Source organism: Simochromis diagramma, unplaced genomic scaffold (assembly GCF_900408965.1).
Source record: "Simochromis diagramma unplaced genomic scaffold, fSimDia1.1 OVJJ01000361.1, whole genome shotgun sequence".
NCBI lineage: Eukaryota > Metazoa > Chordata > Actinopteri > Cichliformes > Cichlidae > Simochromis > Simochromis diagramma.
Genome location: NW_024386860.1, coordinates 3467114 through 3489674, shown reverse-complemented (window position 1 = coordinate 3489674; position 22561 = coordinate 3467114). Strand labels below are relative to the sequence as shown.

Sequence of the window (22561 nt, the reverse complement as noted above, 5' to 3'; positions counted from 1 at the left end):
AACATCCTCTAAACAGGATAACCAGGCGTCTCGATCAAACTGGCACTTATTCCTCCTTTCAGATTTTTTTAGAACACTTGTGTTAAACATGCCGATTTTGCAGTTTCTCTGAACTGATGAGGATGCTACGTTGACACCTATAGGTGAAAGAACCACGAGAGAACGTGTAGTCGGTTATGGGGAACAATAGTTTTAATCTTTTAGCAGTTCCAAGGACTTTAGACAAAATGCATATATAACAATCTTCCATTTACAGTAATTCCATAAAGCAAGATTTAGGTAAACATATGGCCCGCATACCAAAAAAAAAAAAACAAAACAAAAAAAAAAATAACAATTTCACTTTCCACCTCTTGCTCACTGAATAAATTACTCAATCTGATATAAATACATTCAATTTATAAGGAATTAAACGTTGATTTCAATGCATCAGAAAGTTGCATTCCTACAAATAGTGTGTCTGCAAGTCAGATTATTGCTTAACATTTTCCAAAGCATAGTCAAAAGTTCTTAGAAAAATTTCCAGAAATTTTTGGTCCGCATTTATTTCAGTGCAATATGCATTAAATGTGTAAAGACTTCAAGGTTAATATCAATAACGGTAATATGTGGCCTTTAAGTGTACATTATTTTAAGTTAAGTAAGTTTTTTTTTTCAAAACTAATCCCAAAGCACCAATGCTTTATTGCACATATGCAGTAAAATATTGGTGGCTTTAATTATTGCTGCTTTCATTCAGTGATGACACCACCATGATTCCACTATATGCAAGCATATATTGCAAAGTTAAGCGAAAGCTAATGAAAAACTTTCAGCAGTGTGACTCAAAGCAAAATTCAGGGGGAATCTTCTAAAAGTACAAACGTGTACTTTTCCATTTCAGCTCAGTGCAGAAATAGTCAGTGAAAATAGTCAAGAAAAGCGAAATTTAAGTATCTGTAAATTGAAACTAAAATGTAGAGAAGCCAGCGGCTGCAGTTTAAGCTGGGAATGAACTGAAAGAGACAGCATGCTTTGAAAAATGACTGGCAATAAATTCAAAGAAACGCATCAAAATCACTGCAACAATTTGCTAAAAAAAACAAAAAACAAAACAAAAACACACACAAAAAAAAGCATTATAAAGGAAAAAAAAAGATTTTACAGAAGAAGAAAAACCTCCAAAGTAGGAGGAAAGTGTTGAAATAAAAAAAAAGCATATTCATTAAACAGCCATCGTTATCACAGCACGGTTAGAACAGTGTTCACCGGCCTCTGCAGGCACATGATTGTGAGGGAAACAGACTAAACTCTAATTTCATTACATTAACTAAACACAGAAGCACAGCATTAGATCCTGAGTGTCACAAAAGCTCATCTGGAACAATGAGAATCGCATCTGAACATTTCACGTTTTCAGACTATATTGGTAATCTTTGGTAAAATCAGAGCAGAACTCACACTTTAACCGGTACTCGATAACAGAAAGGCACTTGTGAGTACTCTTAATCATGACATATTCTTCATGTTTGCCATCTCAGATCGTTTTTCCTGCGTTCCTCGCATTGATAAAAGCCATACCGTGAGTTCTGAAGTGTGTATTCAGATCTGTGACCTTGTCAAAGTGTTTACCACACACCTTACAGGCCAGTGCTCCCTCCTCCTCTTTCTCCTCTCCTGTGGAGGGCTGAGTGGAGGGTGATGCTGGTGCAGAGCCATTCAGAGAACTCTTTTCCTCGTGGTGCCTACTATTTCCAACGGAGGGTGACAGGTGCACACTGGGTGTTTGTTGGTTGTCATTGACCACATCTCTCACTTTGTGGGTGATGAAGCGATGGCGTGACAGTGAGAAGGTGGATGCGAAGCAGGCGCCACACTGGAGACACTGCAGGCCACCGTCGTCCGTGCCTCCGCGCCTGTGCTGGCTGATGTGCTCCAGGAACGCCACCTGCTCCTCTGAGGTGAAGCCGCAGACGGCACACCGAAACCCAGACTCGGGAAGAGAGGACGGAGCGAGAGCTGAGGAGGAAGAGGACCGTAGCTTCTTCCCCGGACTAACTCTGTCTGTGGACTCTTCATTCTGCTCCACCTTCACGGCTCCTCTCCGTCTCTTGCGAGCCCCCAAACTGCTGTCCTGTTCCGATGAACTGTCAGCTTCATCTTCACCACTCTGAGATATCAAGATACAAACTTTAGTAAAAAATACTTACTGTTTGACTTCTTGTGTGATCGGATTACTGCTGGCTTACCATTGTGGTTTTCTGGCTTGCAGTTTCTGTGCTGTGCCTCAGCTGAAGGTGCCTCTCCAACATCGTTCTGCTGCTGAAGGTTTTCTTACCTTCAGTGCAAAACCTGCGCGCGCGCGCACACACACACACACACACACACCAAATTACAGTCATAACTGTCCTCTGTTATGACTTCATACATTTAAGAGTTTTTAAAGTTAGTATTCGGGAGTTTACAACGAGCTTCCCAAACCTTGCACTGGGGACCAGGGTCTGACAAAAGTATATGGAGGTGCCCAAAAACATGAAAGCTTACAGGCTTGTAAGCTTTCATAATTGTGGAACAATTAAACCTTCTGCTCAACAATTTTTGTGTCACCACATGAAATCAGTGAAGTCTCACATTGCTTCATACACATACCACCTTTAGATTCAACATCTGGAAAAAGTACAATGGCAACATTATTTAAAATGAGTCTGTTCATGCTTATCCAATTCCTGGTGAACTCTGCTGTTCACCTGCTTCCTTCCCCATTGCAGCCTACTTCAACAAGTCAGCCTTATTCACATCAAGCAGGATGCAGTTGGGAATTTGGGAGTCTGCGGGGATGCACACTTGCCTTTGCAAATACGTACACTAATGGACACAACTGCGGTACCATAAATTAAACATTAAGCAGTGTAGAGTTTACAGTTAAGATGAACCTACAGTGGACATTATATAAGTATAGAAATCCCACATTAGGGAGTAATGGCTATGGTGAATCTTTATAAAGCCTACAACATAACCAACACTGTTACCAGCTAGTGGGGGTGTGTTTGATGTGCACCACAATAGAAATCAATAAAATGCTAGTTAATCCTTCAGAAAAAAAAAGAAAGAAAGAAAACGTTGTGGGGTAAAAGTTGTTGGTTGTTCCCAGTCTAACATGCAGAGCGAGTACAAACAAAATAGGAAGGCTATGGCAAACAAATTTTCTGATATCTGTGAGTCCTTATTTTGAGGTTGTGATTATTATTCCTTATACTGAGGTGATGATTGTTATTCTTTCACTAATAAATTCAAAAGCTGTGGTCAAAAAAATAACCAGAAATGCATAGGATTCACTGGTACTGAACAGCAGGGTTTTCCATACCTATAATGTACATTTAACACAAAAGAAAAAATTCCCTGTAAGTAGAGGTTGGGTGGGGAAGTTACTCACTGGCAACGAAAGCTGCGGTTCATGGCTTTGTGCTTATCTCTGATGTGACGCCTCAGACTGGAGGTGGTTGTGAAGGAGCTCTCACATTTGTTGCAGGGAAACTTCTTCAAAATCTACACAAAAAGATTAAAGGATTTGATTAAATCAGACATTTTAAACCAGTGATTCACAGCCAGGGGTGCAGAAACAGAGAGAATGCAGAAATGTTTTAAATAAATGAGTAATGGCCATGCACAGAGGCGTGCTGATCGATTCAAATATCAATCGTATTAATGTCAACGCTGGTTCAGTATGTATCCCACTGAACTGTGTTAATTATGTTTTTTTTCTTCCTTTCCAAAAAAATGAACTGTGAAAAACCCCTGGATCAGCTTCTATTGTTTAAATGTGCTATAGATAAAATAGATGTGACAGTCAACACAGAAAGGTTCAAGGTCTCCAAAAACCCAGTTTGAAAATACATGAAAAGCTGAAAGGTTTTATTATGTCAATCAAGTACATACGTAAGACCAAAAACTGTCAAAATAATGTGCTCATGTATGAATCAGTACTTTGTATCCAGGAGTGTGGATAAACAAATTAGGGGTACAGACACACTCTCACGTTCACACTTATGGCCAGTTTAGATTAACCTAACATACATATCTTTGAACTGCTGGAGGAAAGCATAGCACCCACACCCTCAGTCCCCCAGCAGCTTTCAAGCCACAACCTTCCTGCTGTGAGGCAACAGCGGTAACCACTGCACCACAAAGCTAACAACAACTTATAAATGCTTAACTGATGTTGAATCTGTAACCATTTCAGATGTGATTATAAATGAACTCATCTGCACATTTATCAGCACACGGTGCTGTGATTTTTGAGGCTTCCAAACCTTGCCGTGCAGTTCACCCATATGGGTAATATAGTCCTCCCGGTCCGTGTAGCGCGTGTTACAAGATGAACACCTCCACCCTGAAGGGGTCTTCATCTTTTCTGGCTTCACCTTCTCTTCTTTGTCTTTACGCATCCATTCATCTCCATCAGAGCTCTCTAATTTCAGAGAAGCACCACCTGGAAGCAAAGGTAGCTCTCCTTTTGATTTGGGAGTCTTGTGGGTCTGATGGAAACAAGAATAAAGTTTAATTTTAAAAAGTTTTTTTTTTTTTTTTAAAATGAGTAAGTAGAGGACAAGATTTTAGCACTACCTCAACTGTAACAGTTATACCTTGAAATGGTCCAGCAGTGAGTTCCTCTGAGAAAACAGCTTGGTGCACGCGGGGCATTTAAACACGTGGACCTTTTGATTGGTTAAATGAGTGTCAAAGTGGGCATGCAACAGGGGTTTGTGGGTAAACACTGTGTCACACATGACACACTTATAGATCAGCCTGTGAAGGAAGAAATTCGGGGTAAAGAAACAGAAAGTGATGCAATAAATCCGAGCGTGAACACTCAGACTGTGTGCTGCACATACATTGGCTGTCCTTCAGGGAGCCCCGGATGCTGGGCAGTGATGTGGTTCTGAATGCTGGGGGCAGATTTGAAAGCCATGGGGCAGCTGGGACACTTATGGAACATGTCGCAGTGAGCCTGCTGGATGTGAGACTTCACCGAGTTCAGACCTCCAAACACCACCAGGCAGCTAGAACATCTGGAGAAGAGAAAAGTTAAAAAAAAATCAGCAGAGTGGAATCATGACTGGTGTAGCAGTGCTTTAATAAACCAATCACATGGGGAGACGTCACACCTGTAGCCAATACGGCGGGAAAAGTGCAAGCAGGTCTCGTCCACATGTGTTCTGAACTGTGCCTGCTTGGCTGTGCCCCCACACTCTGGACACACATGTGGAGAGGAGCCTTGATGGATGCGCTGATGAGCTGCTGCACTGCAGCTGTTGGGTAGCAGCATGGGAGGCGAGCACTCGGAGCACGACTGGAAACAGGAGAAGCCAAAAAGGAAAGAATTAAGTTTGAGTCCATTTAGCAAGTCAGAGAATTTAAATTCAATTACTTGACCCTCTTCCATACACGATGAAGACTTACGGTGCTCTGTGCTGGCTTGATTTCCTGGAAATGTTCGGCTACCTCTTCTTTGCTGCAGAACTGAGCCTGACACTCAGGACATTTGTTACCTGTGTACTGCACTGCTTCTGCTTTCTTAGCTACTGCTTGATGTGCCTGGGGTGCTGCCTTTGGGTTGGTCTGGCCTAAAAGCATGGTGTTGAAAGGATGGAAGAGGCAGTTAAAGCACATCCAAAAATCAAAACAGTGGAGTGGAGACAAAAAAGAAAAACATTCCCATACCAGCTGCTGTTGGTTCCTGCTGGCTGATCATCTGATCCACAGGCACTGGTTTCATGACCAAGTGTGAACACTGCATGATCAGGCCTCTGTCCTTGTGCTCTCTGGCGTGTAACAGCAAGCTACACTTGTTGAAGAAGGCCAGCCGTTTGGCGCAGTGATTGCAGGTCACCTCGATTCTGAGCGAGCGCCGGTCGTAGTGCTGTGCTAAACTCTGCTCCAGGGCAAAGGCGTCACCGCACTCCAGACACCGGTAACCCTGCAGGGGATCAAACATCCTCTTTCTCAAACTGACATAGAGCTATAATATTAAACAATGCTACATCTTTGTTCTAATGAAAAAATACTCACTTTGCATTACATGTCAGAGTATGAAAAATAATCCATTGCGAGATATACTGCCCACATTTTCTGTCCTTTTTTTCTTTTTTTTTTATATAAACACGCTCCTAATGTCAGGATTCCTGCTTTAATCAAGCTTATCTTCATTTTCAGCTGTGTTAACCTGATAACGTGCCTCTTTACATAACATGACTAAAATAACTACTTTCAACCCTTGATTAGCAGTCTGTGATTGAACGGTGAAACAATCATGATTTTCTTAATTTAATCTAATTGCTTAGCGCTATAGACTGTATATAAATGATGGATATAGTCACTGTGATGTCACCCGTTGCTTTGTGAAGTCTTGTTTTCAAGCCTGAACTTTAGCATTTAGCTGCCTTGTTTTTGTATTGAAACCAGACGTGACAAGCATCAAGTTTTACACATCTAGGGAACATTCAAGACCAGCTTTTTGAATTCTGACAAAACTGTAAAGAAGTGAAACTGGTATTCTCTCACCATGTTATACACCAGGTGGTGTTGTGTAAGTGAGTGACAAAAATTAACCATGTTGCTGATTAGTAACTAAAGTTGGTAACTTCTTCAGGGTAAAACCACTGAATAAGAGTTTGCTACACTTCTGATTAACTGCTGGCAGAGCACTCTAGGTCAATGTCCCTGCTGGATTTTTAGTCTTCCCTCACGGAGAAGAACTTTCCACATCCTCAGAAGATCTACTCTCATATGTGAACAGTCAGTGACGACATTTAACTCCAGATCCTCTATCAATGACAATCACCTCTCTGTTGTTGTTGTTTGCATTTCCACCTCAGACATTTAATCTGACTTTAATGCACTTCAATGAGAAAAATCTAATCTGTTTTGGGCTTGAACAAGAAAAAGAAGCTGAAAAACTGCAGATGTAGTGATTCAACTACAAGCAAACAGCATTACTACTTTGTGAATAAAATGTTCATGTTTTTGCAAAATTTCAGTTGTTTCTGGGAATGTTGAATTTCCACTTTTTTGACACTTTCATTGCTTAATTGTAACATCTACTCTTACCAGTAGCTGTTTATAAAAGAGATCAAATTAATACTGTGCAGAACTGAGTTCCGCTTTTAGACTTAGCTTATTGACCTCGAATGATTTACAAAAATATCAAATGCTTCATTTAGCTGCTGACCAACTAATTCCTTAATTTCTAAGAGAGCTTACCTGCGCAGGTAGAGAAATGCCCCACTCTGCAGGAAGAGGGGCGCTCAGATTTGGTTTATAACTGGGCAGCAGGTTCTTGTTATTCAGGATTTTGTTGAAGGCTTCCACTAAGTTGGTCTGGCTCTTTGATATGATGGCCCCAGTGCTGTTGACTATAGATGCTGGCCTGCTGCTGCTTTGAGGGGGCAGCAGAGGTAAAGAAGCAGGTAGTGTCACCCCACTGTTGAGAGTTTTTTGGCCCAGGGTGCGCAGGTTGCCTGTACTCGCACTGACTCTGGAGGAGGAGGTAGTAATAGAGGGCAGAGCTGCAGTTTTTGTGATGTTCACTGCTGTGGGGGAAACTTTTGGCCTGGCGTCAGCGGGGGTTTTCTCTCTAACTGTACTCGCACCTTCTAGTGTGGCAGCGCAGGCATCCTGTAGCATCTCCACTGCAGTCAGCTGACTTTCTTGCGGTAACTCCCTTTTGGCTCTTGTGTTATGACGCTGTGGTGATGGTTTTGGAGCAGTCACACCCTTACTGGTGGCTCTTCCGCTTCTTTTAGGCGCCACACCAGTGACAGTCCTTGTGATGCTGCCTGTGGGCATTTTGATTTTAACTTTGAGTGGTCGCAGTGGAGGTGAAACCGTCTCTGTGGCGCTTGCAGCATCCTCAGTGTCAGCATCACACTTCTCCGTGTCTAAATTTTCCCCATCTCCATCCACCTTTTCACCCATTCCTTCACTGTTACCCGGCTTGTCTTGCTGACAGTCCTCACTCTCCATGTGCTCCTCCTGATGGTGGAATTCGTCATGGTTTGTAGTTAGAGCTGCTGTTGAGCCGGGATCAGGGCTGCTGCTTCTATTTTGGAGTAAAAACCCTGTCTCACTGGGTGGTGGGCTCTCAGGCGACTCCCTCTCATCAATCACATGTTCTGGGTATTTCTCCTCTTGGACTGATGCAGAGCTGGTGCTAACATGTGGGAGGCGGTCCTGGGAACTTTGAGGTGAGGGTGGAGAGCTTGGTGTGGTAGGCAGCCCATCCTCCTCGTGTTGGGGTTTTGGTTTTCTGGAAAAAGTGAGCTTAGGAGGATCAGAAGGTCTCGTTTCAGGAGACCCAAGAAAAGTAGGTGGTAATTTTGCTCTGTATTTAAACTTAGGAGGTGGGGCCATTACAGATTCTGGGCTCTCCTGGATCACCAGCTCTGGTTCTGAGTCATCTTCATCTGTGTGCATAACATGCTTAATTCCAGTTTCCATGCTGTCCTTTTGTAGTGACGGTGATGATAGTGTATTATCTCTGAGACAGGTTTCATCCTGCTGAGGGGAGTGAGGAGAAAGGTGATCACTGACAGAGGCTGGGGAAGGAGGAGATAATGGGGTGGGAACACCAGTGGTTGGCGACTTGAGGTGGAGAAGGGGCCTTAAACTGTTCATAACATCAACCGCATGCTGGGAAGATCCAGGCTCAGGCCTTTTATCGGTTTCACTGTCACTTTCACTCAGTGTGGACCTCAGAGGTGAAGCCTGGTGCCATGCTTCTGTGCTAGACTGTCCCTGCCGGCTGGAGGGAGATTCCTCAAAGCCGTTAGTCGTCTCACCCTCCACAGCAGACTCAGAGGGGAGTCTGGGACAAAGCTGTGAAGTGATGTCATCCAACTTAACGTGCACAGGAGAGGCTAAGGCACTGCTTGAAGGATTGTCTGTTTTATCCCTGGCAGACTTCTCTTCCTCTTCAAAAGACTCTGACCTCACTGTGTTCTTAACAATAACACTGACCACAGGAGGCTCGCTTTGAGGGGCAGGAGGGTCGGCAAACCTTGAAGGAGATCCACTCTCTCTCCCATGCACGTTAGTCCGGGCCTCATCCCGTTCCTCGTCTGGACTGGACTGAATGGCCTCTTTGGCGTCAATGTCAGGAATGTCAAACGCTGCCAGCAAATCATCAAAGTCTGGGGTCTTCATATCCCCCATTGCCACTGCAAGCAAAACCAATTAAAGCAACAAATGAGTTGGAACAACTGATTAATTTAGTCAGGACAAGCTGACACAGATAAACTACAAAGGTTACACATTTATGAAGATAAATATATATTAATATACAATATTAATATACACTGATAAAGCTGCTCCTTATAAAATTCCAATAAACTACATGTTCTATATTTACTAATCAGAAGAGAATCCCTAAGTGTTTGTTAGATTCCACATATACCCCTAATCCACATTAAACTGTAACTTTAATGCTGGTAAAATGAAAGTTCAAAGCATTTAAACGTAGCATTCAGCTGAAAAAAATAATACAGCTTGTTTGTTTTTTTAATACTGAAGGTTTCTTTATTTTCTGTACCCTTTTTGAACAATTTACGCAGAATTCTTTACCAAAAAAGGAGAAAAACAGGAAATTGGTTGCTGGCAGTGCTTCGATGCCTCTAAGGTCTTTGTGTTGGTTGTATAATGTCCTTGTAAAAGCTACAGATTATGTGTAATACTCTCTGGAATTTTTATTGTTTTTAAATCTCAGCCACCAAATGCACTGCCACCAGAAAAATCCCATATGTAATATTTGTTTCACCAGTTACCCCCAGTAAAGTAAAAAAAAGAAAAGAAAAGAAATCTGCACAGTTGCTGCAGATTAGTCAGCTGCACATCCATGATGTGAATCTCCTGTTCCACCACATCCCAAAGTTGCTTTATTAGATTGAGATTGGCTGTGGAGGTCACTTGAGCACAGTGAACTCCCCATCCTGCTCAATAACCAGTTTGAGATGATCTGAGTGGTTGTCCTACTGGAGGCAGCCATCAACAGATGGGCATAAAAAAAAAAAATCCCCCATAACGTTAAACCACTACCAATAGCTTGAATTGCTGATACAGGACAGGATGGATCCATGCTTTCATGTTGTTTAGCTCAAATTCTGACCTAACCAACTAAATATTGACGCAGACAGCATTTTTCTAAGGTGTTGTCCATTTTTGGTGGTCGATTTTAGCCTCAGTTTCCTTTTCTTAGCCGACAGAGTAGCACTCAGAGTGGTCTTCTGCTGCTGTAGCCTACCTGCTTCAAGGTTCAGTTTGTTGTGCACTCAGAGATGCTCTTCCGCATACCTTCTAGGGGTGGGGGGGAAAAAAATCGATACTGTGTAGTATCGTGATATTTTGTTTGCTAATAATGTATCGATACAGGGACAGCAGAAATCGATATTTTGTTACAAAAAAGGTTTTTGTGCTCTGACTTCAGAGCATGTTGATCCTTTTTCTGAGCAAGAACCCTGACATTCCTTCACTGTCCAAATGTGTTTAACTTTTTTTGGCAGCAATAAACATGACAGTTTACTTATTTTAATTTAAGACATGTTTTATTTTAATTAAGTTTAAAACTTTTTTATTTTATGTAAAATTATATTTTGTTTTAATTTACTTTCAAATTCTTCAGTTGCTGAATGGGCTGCATAGTTTTCATAAATTGCATAGTTCAGAATAGCTATAATTGTACCAGATGGTTGCATTCAGTTAAGTTGGACTAGACTGTAATACAAACCGTTCAGTTTGTCAACAATAAAACTGACTGAAATGAGAGAAAGACTGAGTGCAGACTTTGATATTAGATAAAATGAATATTGATAAAGTTTACCTTTATGTACAGAATCTGAATATCGCAAAATATTTTTAAAAATTGCAATAATATCATATCGTGCGTTAAGTATTGTGATAATATCGTATCGTGGGATGTATGGTGATTCCCACCTCTAATACCTTCGTTGTATTAACCAGTTATTTTTGGTTACTGTGTGTCCTACCTATCAGCTCAAAGCAGTCTGGCCATTCTCCTCTGACATCAACAAGACATTTTCACGCAGAGAACTGCTGCTCACTGATTATGTTCTCTTTTCTGGAACATTCTCTGTAAACCCTAGAGATGGTTGCGTGGAAAAATCCTAGCAAATCAGATCATCTAAAATACTCAGAGCATGCTGTCTAACACCATCAACCACGCTACATGCTAGGTCACTTATTAAATCAATTCATTCTGATGCTCAGTTTGATTTTCAGCAGGTCGTACTGAACATGTCCGCGTGCCTCTATGTGCTGAGTGCTGTCACGTGAGAGGCTAGATGGCTATTTGCATAAAAGAGCAGTAGAACGGATGTACCTAATGAAGTGGTCGAAGTGTATGCGCTTAAAGTATTGACCAAAGTTTGATTGCAATTTTTAATGAATGAATTATCTGCTCTTCTAGACAATAAAAAGCGTATAAACATTTACCTGTACTTCACATATCTCAATATCACCATGTCCAAATTACACATTTATATGAATGCATGGTTTGACTGTACGTATTCACTTCAGAATCTCAAAAGTATGAAGCAATTAAATCCAAAACAGCGTTAAACTTTAGGTTAAAGATTTGGGATACTATTTCTACTTGCTTTAAACATGCAAACTTCTGTTTTGTCCATAACAGCTTGCAGGTTTACGCTGACTAAAATCGAAAACAGTTGGCGTGAAAAGGGGTTAGTCAAAGCAAAACTCCAAGAGGAGAGACTCTACCGGTGCAGAACAGCACATTTAAAAAAGAAAAACACGGAAACTACTGCACAATTCTCACACCATCAAGTCAAACTTCACAGTCGTTTTGCAACAAGTGTGTGCTACTGCTAACAGCTAGCTACTTTAGCAGTTACCTGCTAGCTGGCCTTCCTAATGAAAACACACCAACTCTCCTTAAGCAGTCCAAATAACTGGAGCAGTGCAGCACTCGGGTATGCGGGCTCTAATCCATCTTATCCGCTGCGTGTTAAGTGTGCTAGCATTAAAGAGGACACGAGAACTGTAATTTAATTATGTTACCTGCAAGTTAGCGAAGTTGGTTCCTCACTTTGCACTTGGTCTCATACGTGTTTGCGTCATCAAATGCGACGGTGAGCTACTGAACCAAATAAAACTCAGACGTCAGAAAGTGCCCTCTGTTATCTCCACGTACCGTTACTATCTTATCTCCCACAAAAGAAAACAACTAAAAAATAATTCGGTTATCGACTTCGTCTTATTTACACACTATGATGTGATTCACAGCATTTTAACATACAATATCATCAGTCCATTAGGTGCTTGTTCAGGTAATTGTTATCGTAAATATCGAATCAGCCAATCATATGGCAGCGGCTAAATGCATGTAGCACGTAGACAGGTTCAAGACGACCCGCTGGAGTTCGACCCCACCATCAGGTTGGGGAAGAAATGTAATGTTATTTCAGAAACTGCTGACCTACTAAGATTTACCGCACAATCATAGGGTTCACAGTGGGCCGCTGTTCTGAGTGAAAATGTCTTGTTGATGTCAGAGTGCCCAGACTTCTTTGGGATTGTAGGAAAGCAACAACACCAGAAATGATCAATCCTTAGAACTAAGATATGTAGAAGAGTACCTCTAAAGACAGAACATGCCAAAAGTTAAAGCAGATGGGCAACAGCAGCAACACTGGGCGCCACTCCTGTCCGCTAAGAGCAAAAAACTGAGGCTTCAATTCATATAGGTTCACTAAAATTGAAGCACAGATTCAAAAACGTTGCCTGGTCTGATGAGCTGGATATCTTCTTTATGACCCCAACATTTCCATTCTGACGACTGCTTCCAGCAGGGCAATGCACCGATGCGAAATTGAGATCATGGATGTGAAGCTTACAAGTCTGCAGCAATTGTGTGATCATTTTGATATGGACCAAAATCTCTGAGGAATGTTTCCTGCAAAAGGGAATCCAACCTGTACTAATAAGTTGTACAATAAATAAATAAATATTTCAATTATATTTTTAAATGGAAGTGTATGCAAGTATCAGGCCAACATTTATTTCTAGTTTGTGCAAGGAAATTAAAAACTGTAAATAAACTTTTGAATTCTGGAAATTTATTGAGGAAATCTGTCCATGTAACCATGTAACTTAGTTACATTACAAACAAAAAATCAAGATAACACAAGTCCTGAACACAGAAGGGTTAACATCAGAAGAGTACATAAAAAAGGCAAATGTTTAGAGTTTACACAGCTATATAAACAAAAGGTGAACAAACTGTTTTCTGTTCTGAGGAGAATAATGACGCTATGGTGAATGACACACACAGGGCAATTCTCATCCTTTATTTATAACACTGTGCATTATGCTCATTTCTTTTTCTCCTCGTCCTTCTTGGCATCGGGTTTAGAGCCCGTTTGGGAAGCTAGAGAGCCCATGGCATTACGAATGGCCTCGTTGTTGGGGTCGACCCCAGGAAGGTTTTCTAAAACACTCTGGAGGAACTCCGGATCCTGCATAACATCATAATCCTCTTCATCCTGAGTAGAGGTTTTTAAATAAATAAATAAATAAATATATAAGGTTTTTGTTTTTAGTGTGATGAAAACTTTGACTTCAAACCACAGTTGCTTATATTCACCTTAGCTTCACTGGAGTCGATGTCAGCACCTGTATCCATGTCCTCAGCACCAAACTCTGCAGAACAAATGAAAGCAGTGATGTCTGTGCATAATAAAAAGGGGACTGGAAGTAATTGTAGTTGTTTTAACCTGAAATTTTTAATAGGAAAAAACAATTTTTAAAAAAAGGTCTAAAATTTGAATTTTCCCCCCCAGTTAGCTCAAGTTATACCCAAGTTGTACATTAACACTACCTTCATAAATATCTAACTAAAACTCTTTGGGGACTTGATGACCTACAAGCCAAGTCTGGTATTTTGGTATTTTGGTATTTTGGTACAGTAATCCAGTGCTGTAGTCATTTTTTCACCCCAAATTTACAGGTGAACTCTAGATACAAGTTAATACAAATTATGCACGTAACATATACAGAGCACTTATAAGTTATGAACCCTCTATAATAATTTGCTGACTGGCTGTAGTAAAAGAAGAAGAAAAAAAATGTAGGTAAACCTGCTCCTGCTCCCTGCATGGACATCTGCAGAGCATAGGCGATCTGCTCATCCTCTGTCATGCGGCTAAAGTCTGGTAGGGCAGGTGTGGCTGAGTCTGTATGTGGAACAGACATCTTCAGCAAGGCATCCTCAGACTCTGAAGCAGACAAAAAAAGAATATGTTGCATGTATACACTCAGATCACTTGTCACTGAGGGAAAACAGGCAGCAATGGGCATCTATGAATGCAACGTTTTCTCACCATCTGCAGCTGGGGAGGAAATGCCAGCTTCAGCAGCTGATGCAACAGCGGCTCTGCGAGCTTCATCCTCCTGTCGCTGTCTCTGCTCCTCCATGGACACACGCAGAGCCTATTGAGAAGAGCAGGAGACAAAACAAAAATTACTTCCTAATGAAACACGTTGAGTCTTACAACTGTGCAGAAAAAAGCAAAGAAAAGGCAGAAAATATAAAGAAGAAAGACTAAGGCTACGTCCACACGTACCCGGGTATTTTTGAAAACGCAGATTTTTCTATGCGTTTGCACCTTTCGTCCACACATAAACTGCGTTTTCGGTCACTGAAAACGGAGATTTTTAAAAACTCCGGCCAGGGTGGATATTTTTGAAAACTCCGTTTTTGCATTTACGTGTGGACGAGAAAAACGGAGAAAACGCAGCGTCAAAGGTGTGCGCCTTTTTTGACGTCACACTGTGCGCCACGTTATTGTTTCGGTGAAATGAATTTCTACAATACTATTACTGTTAATTGTACTCTCTGCAGTGTTTAAATGCTTACATATACACACACAGCTACTGTCCCTCCACACATACGACTCAGTTCTGCTTCCAGCTTTGTTTACTTTTTTCCACCGAGGCTTCTAGACTTCTGCTTGGCCAACATTTCTGCATGGTTAGGAATATATCGCCACCTGTTGCTTTGGCATGTTCCTAGCAGCGTTTTCCTTCATTTCTGCCTTTACGTGTGGACGGGATTATTTTTTAAAACGAAAATGGAAAATCTCCGTTTTCAAAAATACCCGTGTACGTGTGGACGTAGCCTAAAATAGATCATTTGAAGAACTTTTAATGTAGTCACAAAAAGTTGTGGCTATATTAAACTGCACAAACTATACAAACAAAAACAAAAATTATGTCCTGTGTTCACTCACCAAAGCCAGCTCAGGGTCTGCACTGGGATCTACTCCAAACTCAAAGTCACTGGCACCCAGACCCAACATGGCACCACCCTCTCCTGCCAGAATGGGTGAGGACAGCAGGGCATCGGCAAGACTGGGACCCGGGGGTACTGTGACCAGGTGGGAACCTGCTCCCTCTTTGCCATTCAGCGTGTTGATGAAGGCTGTCAGCTTCTCTGTGTTCATCGCCTGCGGGCAGAGCAGAAGTTAAAGGGTGCATGTGGTTCTGACGACAATATATACACTAAAAAAATGTTTGAGTGGGTTATAAGCTCAGAAGGTTAAAAAAAATAAAAATACCTCCTCTCCAAAGTTAATGACATCAACATTGACCTTTTCTTTCTTCAAACGCTTTGCCATTTTGATCAACTACAAAAAGAGAGAAACACTTGAGTTAAAACAAACGCTAATTTATCAGGCGCGTCATACATTTATAAGTTCAACATTGACATCAGAGACCACTTAGCTAACAAACTGGTGTCTGTTTAAGGAAACAGCAATACTAAAGAAACTGTTGAAGCAGCTTCAGCTCCCAGGCCAAGATTTGAAGACTTTATGTTCTTTAAAGCAACAGAATCGCTCTGTGAGGTACATTTCCTTTGTAAACAATTCAACCGATGCTGTAACGTTGAGATTGTGGCCTGCATGCTGTGAGATAGTAATGTTTGATGTCAAGTTTGTCACATCTTTCGTAACCTTAAGATACGATACTGCCGTCCAACTAGTGATTTCAGAGTAAACTCAGTTAACTGTAATAAACTGATTTGCTATCCAGATGCTAGTCTGAAACAGCTGCAAGTCTTCTCACTGGTTATCTTAACCAAGGTGGGGGAAAGCAACACTTTTTGAGCAATACATGAACCCTAATAAGATAATAATAACTAATAACAAGAGTTTGGCTTACTTCTTTTTCGTTGTCACACACTGGGCTGCCAACAAACGCAATTATACGCATCTTGTGGTTTTTGCCCTGTCTGTGCTTCAGCGCCAACTACAGACAGAAAGACAGAATATTAAAAAAGAGAAACGAACACATACAAAATAAAATGCATCTGTGTGATTTTCTGTGTGTGAACATAAAAACAGAAATGGCAGAATAGCATTTACCAACATCAATACAATCAGTACCACTGATAACAACTGCATGAACTTTTAGCGATACAGCCAAATGTATGTAATGTAAAAACAACCAAACACATAAAAAAACCTTTTGAAATATCCAAAATTGCTTTTATTAAATTTCAAGTTGCAAACTACACTGAAAGTATCAAATGGAATTTCAAGGAAACCTGTGGAAAGCTGCCCTTTTTCACAAGTCTGTAACACTTATGCTGGATTCAGACTTCGGCACTGAGTCAGGTGAGGTTTGTGGCATAACCTAAATAAGTGGCCCACGTTTTTGCTGATACTTATACTGATGCTATGATTATTATTCCTTATATTGAGACGATTATCGTTATTCTCTCACTAATAAGTTCAAAGACTGTGACCAAAAGTAGCCATAAATGCACAGGAGGAATCGAGAATGCTGAACAGACTAATCACAATAATTGCGTGTGGGCTGGAATTTCTAGGGAGCTGCACATCAGGGTTTCAGGAGGGTTTGTCATTATGACGTAGCTACGACGTAGATTAACACAAATCCCCAGTTTGTTTGTTTTGCTTCTCTCACAATCTTCTTGTTACTTTTAGCCTTTCCAGTCAAGCTCTTGTACTGCAGTCGAGCTCACTCCTTACGTCCGTTCTTCCTGATTGCTTTCTTGCTCGTACAAATTAAATAACAGAGTACAACTTAGCCTTTCCTGCACTGTCGAACCCACAACTTCTTCTGCAATGGCCACATCCTCCTCCTTTTTTTGAAACACTAGGCTCTGTTTCGTCTAATATTTACTACACTAACTGGGCTTAAGAACCGTTACTTCAAAATATTCTGCAATTCTGCAAACCCAGCAGCTCCTCGCTTAGACAACAAAATTTGCTACTGTATCCATTAATTTAAAAGGACCTCACTAAAGCTGCAGAGAGCAACAACAACACCATTAGTCCAGAGTTTTTAATCAAACTTAAAACTTCACTGCATTCAAGCATTTCTACTTGTCTATTGTGTGTCCAGCAATAAGACCAAGATAGCAGTTGTTGTATGATAAAAATCAAACTCACATGCGCCACCCTGATACCGGTGCAGAAGCTAATGTTTCCACATGGCTGCACAGCATGCAGCTTCGACAGTATCCTCCCCGTATCCGGAGTCAGCGTGGTCAGCACCTCACAGTTGCTGCAGAGCGAATCACAACACTTGTGTTATCATAGGTTTTATCCCATCTTAAACCTCAGTATACTGAAGTGGATTGCTGCTTACTTTGCCATGGAGATGAGGCCCACGTTGTTTTCAGGGTTGCTTCGAGTCTTTGAGTGACATACGATGTTAACAGCATCCTGCTGAGCCTGCAGCCGAGTGGGTAGAAAGTCTCCATTTCGCATGTACTCACTGTTGTCCACACTAAGGAAATTTAAAGTAGATTATTTAAAATAAAAGCACTTGTTCAATGTAAATGAATGATATAAGTCAAATAACATAAATATTGCTTGTGAAAAGAGGCCAAAAACAATATCATCAGGATTTTTCCTACTCAAAATTGGCATTTAAAGGTTGATTATGCAAATAAACGAATCTAAAACCACTCAAATTCTTTTAAAAAAAAAATGCCTTGAAAAAATAAAAACAAAATTTTTAGGCAGATTATTGAACATAGTAGCTACTATATAAATGTTTACAATTTGGGCTTTGTAAAAATAGGATTTTACAGACTTCATATAGAAATAAATACAATGTTTTAATAACAATGTTTGAAAGCCTTTTATTGTCTCAAAGGATGAGTTATGTTACGTTAAAAGATAGATATAGGTCTAATTTAAGGCAAGCGATAGCATTCATCTTTGTTTACTGCGTTGGTGAAATGTATGTTTTCATATTGACAGTAGCCTTTTGATTTGTTAGCGGGCTAATGCTAACGTATCAAACTGCTTTTAATCTACCGCCAGAAGCAACCTAAAAATTACAGCTAGATTAAATTCAAGTTGGGTAGAAACGATATGAATTAAACTACAAATATACAAGCAGTAGCATGACCAGGTCCTGATTAAAGAGCTGCTGTTCAGCTAACGATGATTGCTTTGAGCTGCTGGCTAACGTTAGGCTGTGGAGTGACTCAGGGAATAGACGGAGTTCATTATTTCCTAAACAAAGCGAGAAAAACACGTCCAAAATAATTTATATAAACAGCGCCAAAATGAAACACACTCAGCCTTTCATGTCACGGGTTCATTTAAACAAAGCTAGCACTCAAAAGTGTTCATTTTCAACATAATTCAAATTCCTTACCAGACCATAGTGCTTTCAAGCACCATCTTGGCGTCTGCCGTTTACTACGTCATCGTGATGCTTTGTGGGTAATGAAGTTAAATCGAAATTTCTCCGATAAAGCTAAATCTTTAAATTTTATATTTCTTGCTGTGTACAATCTACGGATTCCATAGCGTATTGGAGCTTGTTTTCGATTCTGAAAAATAAATACATAAAATTGCCAGTCAGAAAGAAATTATTATCTCAAAATTTCAATTTCAATTGCTGGTACAGTGAGCTGGAATGCCTGACTGTTATAAGCTGTTATAAACTAAAGGAAAACAGGTTAAATTATACCGAAATAATTAAAATCTTTACATTGCATACAATTTAGAAAAGATGTAAGAAGAAATAATGGCTTTACATTGTTCATATTTCATTGCAGATGCTGCAACAGCTTGCTGTGGTTTTCGTAATCGCATTTAATATGTAATAGGAAAAAATTCATACACACACTCACACATCAAAGCCCCCATTAGTTCATATTTCCAGTTTAAAAAAAGAAAAAGAAACCGTCCACAGTCCAGTGGAAAGAAAGCAGGTCAACCGATGTTGGCCTTGCAAATAAAAGTGGGTTAAACATCCTAAAGTGGGGGCCAAATCATCCAGAGGCAGAGGATTTCACAACTGGGATGCAAGGTATGAGATATGCATTTCTAAGTTTTTTTTTTTTTTTTTACAGAGAAGCTCGAAACCTTGACATTATTCACCTGACAGTGACTAAATGACCATGAAATGTTATCAAAAGAACTCACTATCTTCACTGATACTAAACGGTTCAACCTTTAGGTGAAAATAACTGTACTCTTAATGTCTGCAACATGCTACACACACACACACACACTGTGACTTATTTCATCTTCCACTTGTGCAGATCTCTAAGGGAAAGTTTTGGTCTTCCTAAAAAAGACCAACACAGGTCATGTGAAAGTCCTTACATCTAAAAACAGCTGCAATTCTCTGAGTTCCTGTCTGCGGTAACTGATCAGACAGTGCAAACAAAGTTTGTTCATTTCAGTGTTTCAAGAACAGTTTGTCCCAGTTTCTAGCATCTGGAACATCTGTTTAGATCCCTCACTGATATTACCAGGAACAATGTACTCTTGGCCCAATTTGGAGCAAAACAATAAATGAACTTTTGGTCTTTAACATTAAGCCAGTCGACATCATCCAGGTGCAAACTGGAAAGATAAAGCCAGTGTCTGTAAGCATCACCTGGAGCTCTGACAGCAGGTTATTTCACCTGAGGATGGATGGCAAGCTAATTTTAATGAGATTCACCTACCATCAGGATCCACTCAAGGAGCATCTCACACCCCATCAGTGGGCAGTGTGACACCAGTAAGACTTTCAGTCATATGAATTCCCAAAAACAGATTAAATCTTCCCTTCACAAACCATTTTGGGATAAACTGTAACATGGCAAAAAGTGGAAAAAGTAAAGTTAATCCTTTCCAGCTCAGTATGAAACCAAAGTGCATATTTTCATGCAGGAAGTGATATAATAGGGTGCAAAACAAGAAATCAATTTTAGTAACTGCAGCATTCACTGCGATGCTCAGATTTAAAAACAACAACAACCAACCAAAATGAAGACTTACAAAATGTGTTTATTCATTTAAAATCAGACATGAAAACATCACCACCACCACCACATAACTGAAACATGGCCGGAGGGACAGGCAGCACATATCGCATGAGAAGGCATTTCCGTGACTCATATGTACATATACACATTTTGTACACAGTAAAAATATAGTAATCGAAGCATATAGGACAACCAGCAACGGTGGCTCAAGAGCCGTATAACACATTCATGTAGAAAAAAGCATGGAGAAAATCATCATGGAGAGAATATATCTATCGTATCACAATCCAAACATGAAATATAAAAAGTGAAATTGTCAAACAGTCTCCCTTTATAGGCAACACATGCTATAAAGTTTCAGACATCCTTCTGTCAGTATACACTTTACTTACAATCATCTAAAAAGGTACATAACACATCACTTCAACCTACAGCAATCAGTCGTATCAATAAATATGCTTCTTAGAGCTGAAAAGTGGCAGATTGTGGTTCATATTGCATTACTTCAAATTCATTGTAGTGTCTACTACTGAGTGTACTGCCTTAGAAGCACCAAAGGAGGTTTTTCCTTTTGTCACGGTGTAGTACATTACTCCAGCAAAACTGGTGTGCAGCCAGCAATTAACCAGTGCAACCAATTTAAAGAAGTCATCACATAAAAACATCAAAATGCAGCTCTCGCAAAATCAAACCCGGACTCGTTCTGATCTGAAGACACTGTCAGAGTGTTTACTCTGTTGGCTGTGGCATTTCATTTTTGTATTATAACTGTGATTAGTTTACATTTCAGCAAACTACCAGAACTATTTCATTTCAAGTACAACTAAAAGGTTCTAAACGCTACCACAAATGAATGAATTTCACAGGAATGTGGAGATAAATCTTGAAATGAAGAAATAATTGACAAAGAAATGTTATCAGGCTCTGGATTTTACGTCAGATAAAACTTTCAACGTCAGGAAAAACAAAATACATCCAGTTTAATAATAAATCCTTAAACACAGGTCAGCCCAGTGTTATTACCATACAGAAACCATCAGTCCATGCAGTAATCTAAAGCCCTCGCCCTCAGCCTCACGTTAACTGCACTAAATCTTCAGTCTACTCTGCTCTTCTCTTTGGTGACTTGCTTATAATACAAAAAGACTTAAATCGTCAGCTGTGCATTGATGAACATGAGTAATTTTCCTTCTTTCTCTATTCACAGCTCATATTTCTTCCCAAGCCTCTCTGCTGCATAGACCACATGTGCTCAACAAACATAAATAACGATTCTTTAAATGAGATGTCTCAAGTTTTCCTTCAGTCACTTTGTAGTGATTTCTCTATCAGAAATATCTCTTGGGGTTAGAAAAAAAAATCACTTAGGTAGAATAAACACAGCCACATTGAAACTTCATAAAAACACGATACAAAAATTACTTATCGTTAATAATATTGGTCTGAGTGGATGTGAGCGAGTGTCATTTCTGTAACCAGCAGAAATGAGGAGGCCGGTATATCCTTCAATGTATGATGTGACAGGGAGCGATGTGATTGGCTGAGATGAAAAACCGCAGTGACCGAATACCTGACGTAACCAAAAAAAAAGGGAGATTGTAATAGAGTTTAAAACTGAAAGTCTGAAAACTGACTCACTGGTTGGTCGAGACGTATAAATGGCAGTTTGAGGACTTCAGCTGTAGTGATAAGGCAGGTTTCTGTGTAACCAGTGCACTCACCTGTAAAAAGTGTCAGTTTTCATCGCATGTAAGGGAAGGGGACAAACACGGAAAGGCACAGACATGACGCACGGCAACTTTAAATTAAAAATTCAACAGCATCTACTGGTTAGCAATGCTGTTACACTTATACTTCAGCACATACGGCCATAAACAGAGAGGGGAGATGTTCAGGTTAGTATAAATGTGATCTGCCATGGTAACAAGACTAGGGATGGGTATCGAAACCCGGTTCTTGTTGAGAACCGGTTCCCACTGTTTCAATTCCTTGGAATTGTTTGCCATTTTTGCAAACGATTCCCTTATCGATTCCAGTCGCCCCGAATGACGTCACCACGTTGCGGAGCGTCATTTACCTGGCAGGAAACATGGCGGCTCAAACGCTCAAAAGTTTGGTTATACTTTACGAGAACGGATGACAACAGGGCAACTTGCAATACTTGAAAAGTAGATATTTCATTTAAGGGAGGAAACACTACGAATATGCAAAAGCATTTGCTCACAAAACACTCGATGACCTTAAATG

General features: G+C 40.3%; 2 protein-coding genes across 2 annotated transcripts; both read right to left on the bottom strand.

Annotated features, from left to right (window-relative positions):
• Positions 1-170: 170 nt before the first annotated feature.
• On the bottom strand, positions 171-12975 carry znf687a (zinc finger protein 687a). Its single transcript, XM_040029745.1, has 11 exons — positions 12067-12975; positions 7240-9194; positions 5701-5956; positions 5440-5603; positions 5145-5329; positions 4872-5048; positions 4623-4785; positions 4290-4514; positions 3413-3525; positions 2229-2331; positions 171-2149 (listed from the first exon to the last, which is right to left on the bottom strand). The coding sequence occupies exons 2-11, from the start codon at positions 9187-9189 to the stop codon at positions 1517-1519; spliced, it is 3969 nt and encodes a 1322-aa protein (XP_039885679.1). The 5' UTR covers positions 9190-9194; positions 12067-12975; the 3' UTR covers positions 171-1516.
• A 132-nt stretch (positions 12976-13107) lies between these two features.
• Positions 13108-18834, bottom strand: LOC120732279 (26S proteasome non-ATPase regulatory subunit 4-like). Its single transcript, XM_040029754.1, has 10 exons — positions 18706-18834; positions 17683-17823; positions 17484-17598; positions 16228-16314; positions 15624-15692; positions 15297-15512; positions 14388-14496; positions 14145-14282; positions 13652-13707; positions 13108-13550 (listed from the first exon to the last, which is right to left on the bottom strand). Exons 1-10 carry the CDS (start codon positions 18729-18731, stop codon positions 13380-13382), a joined length of 1128 nt encoding a protein of 375 aa, XP_039885688.1. The 5' UTR covers positions 18732-18834; the 3' UTR covers positions 13108-13379.
• Positions 18835-22561: the final 3727 nt, after the last annotated feature.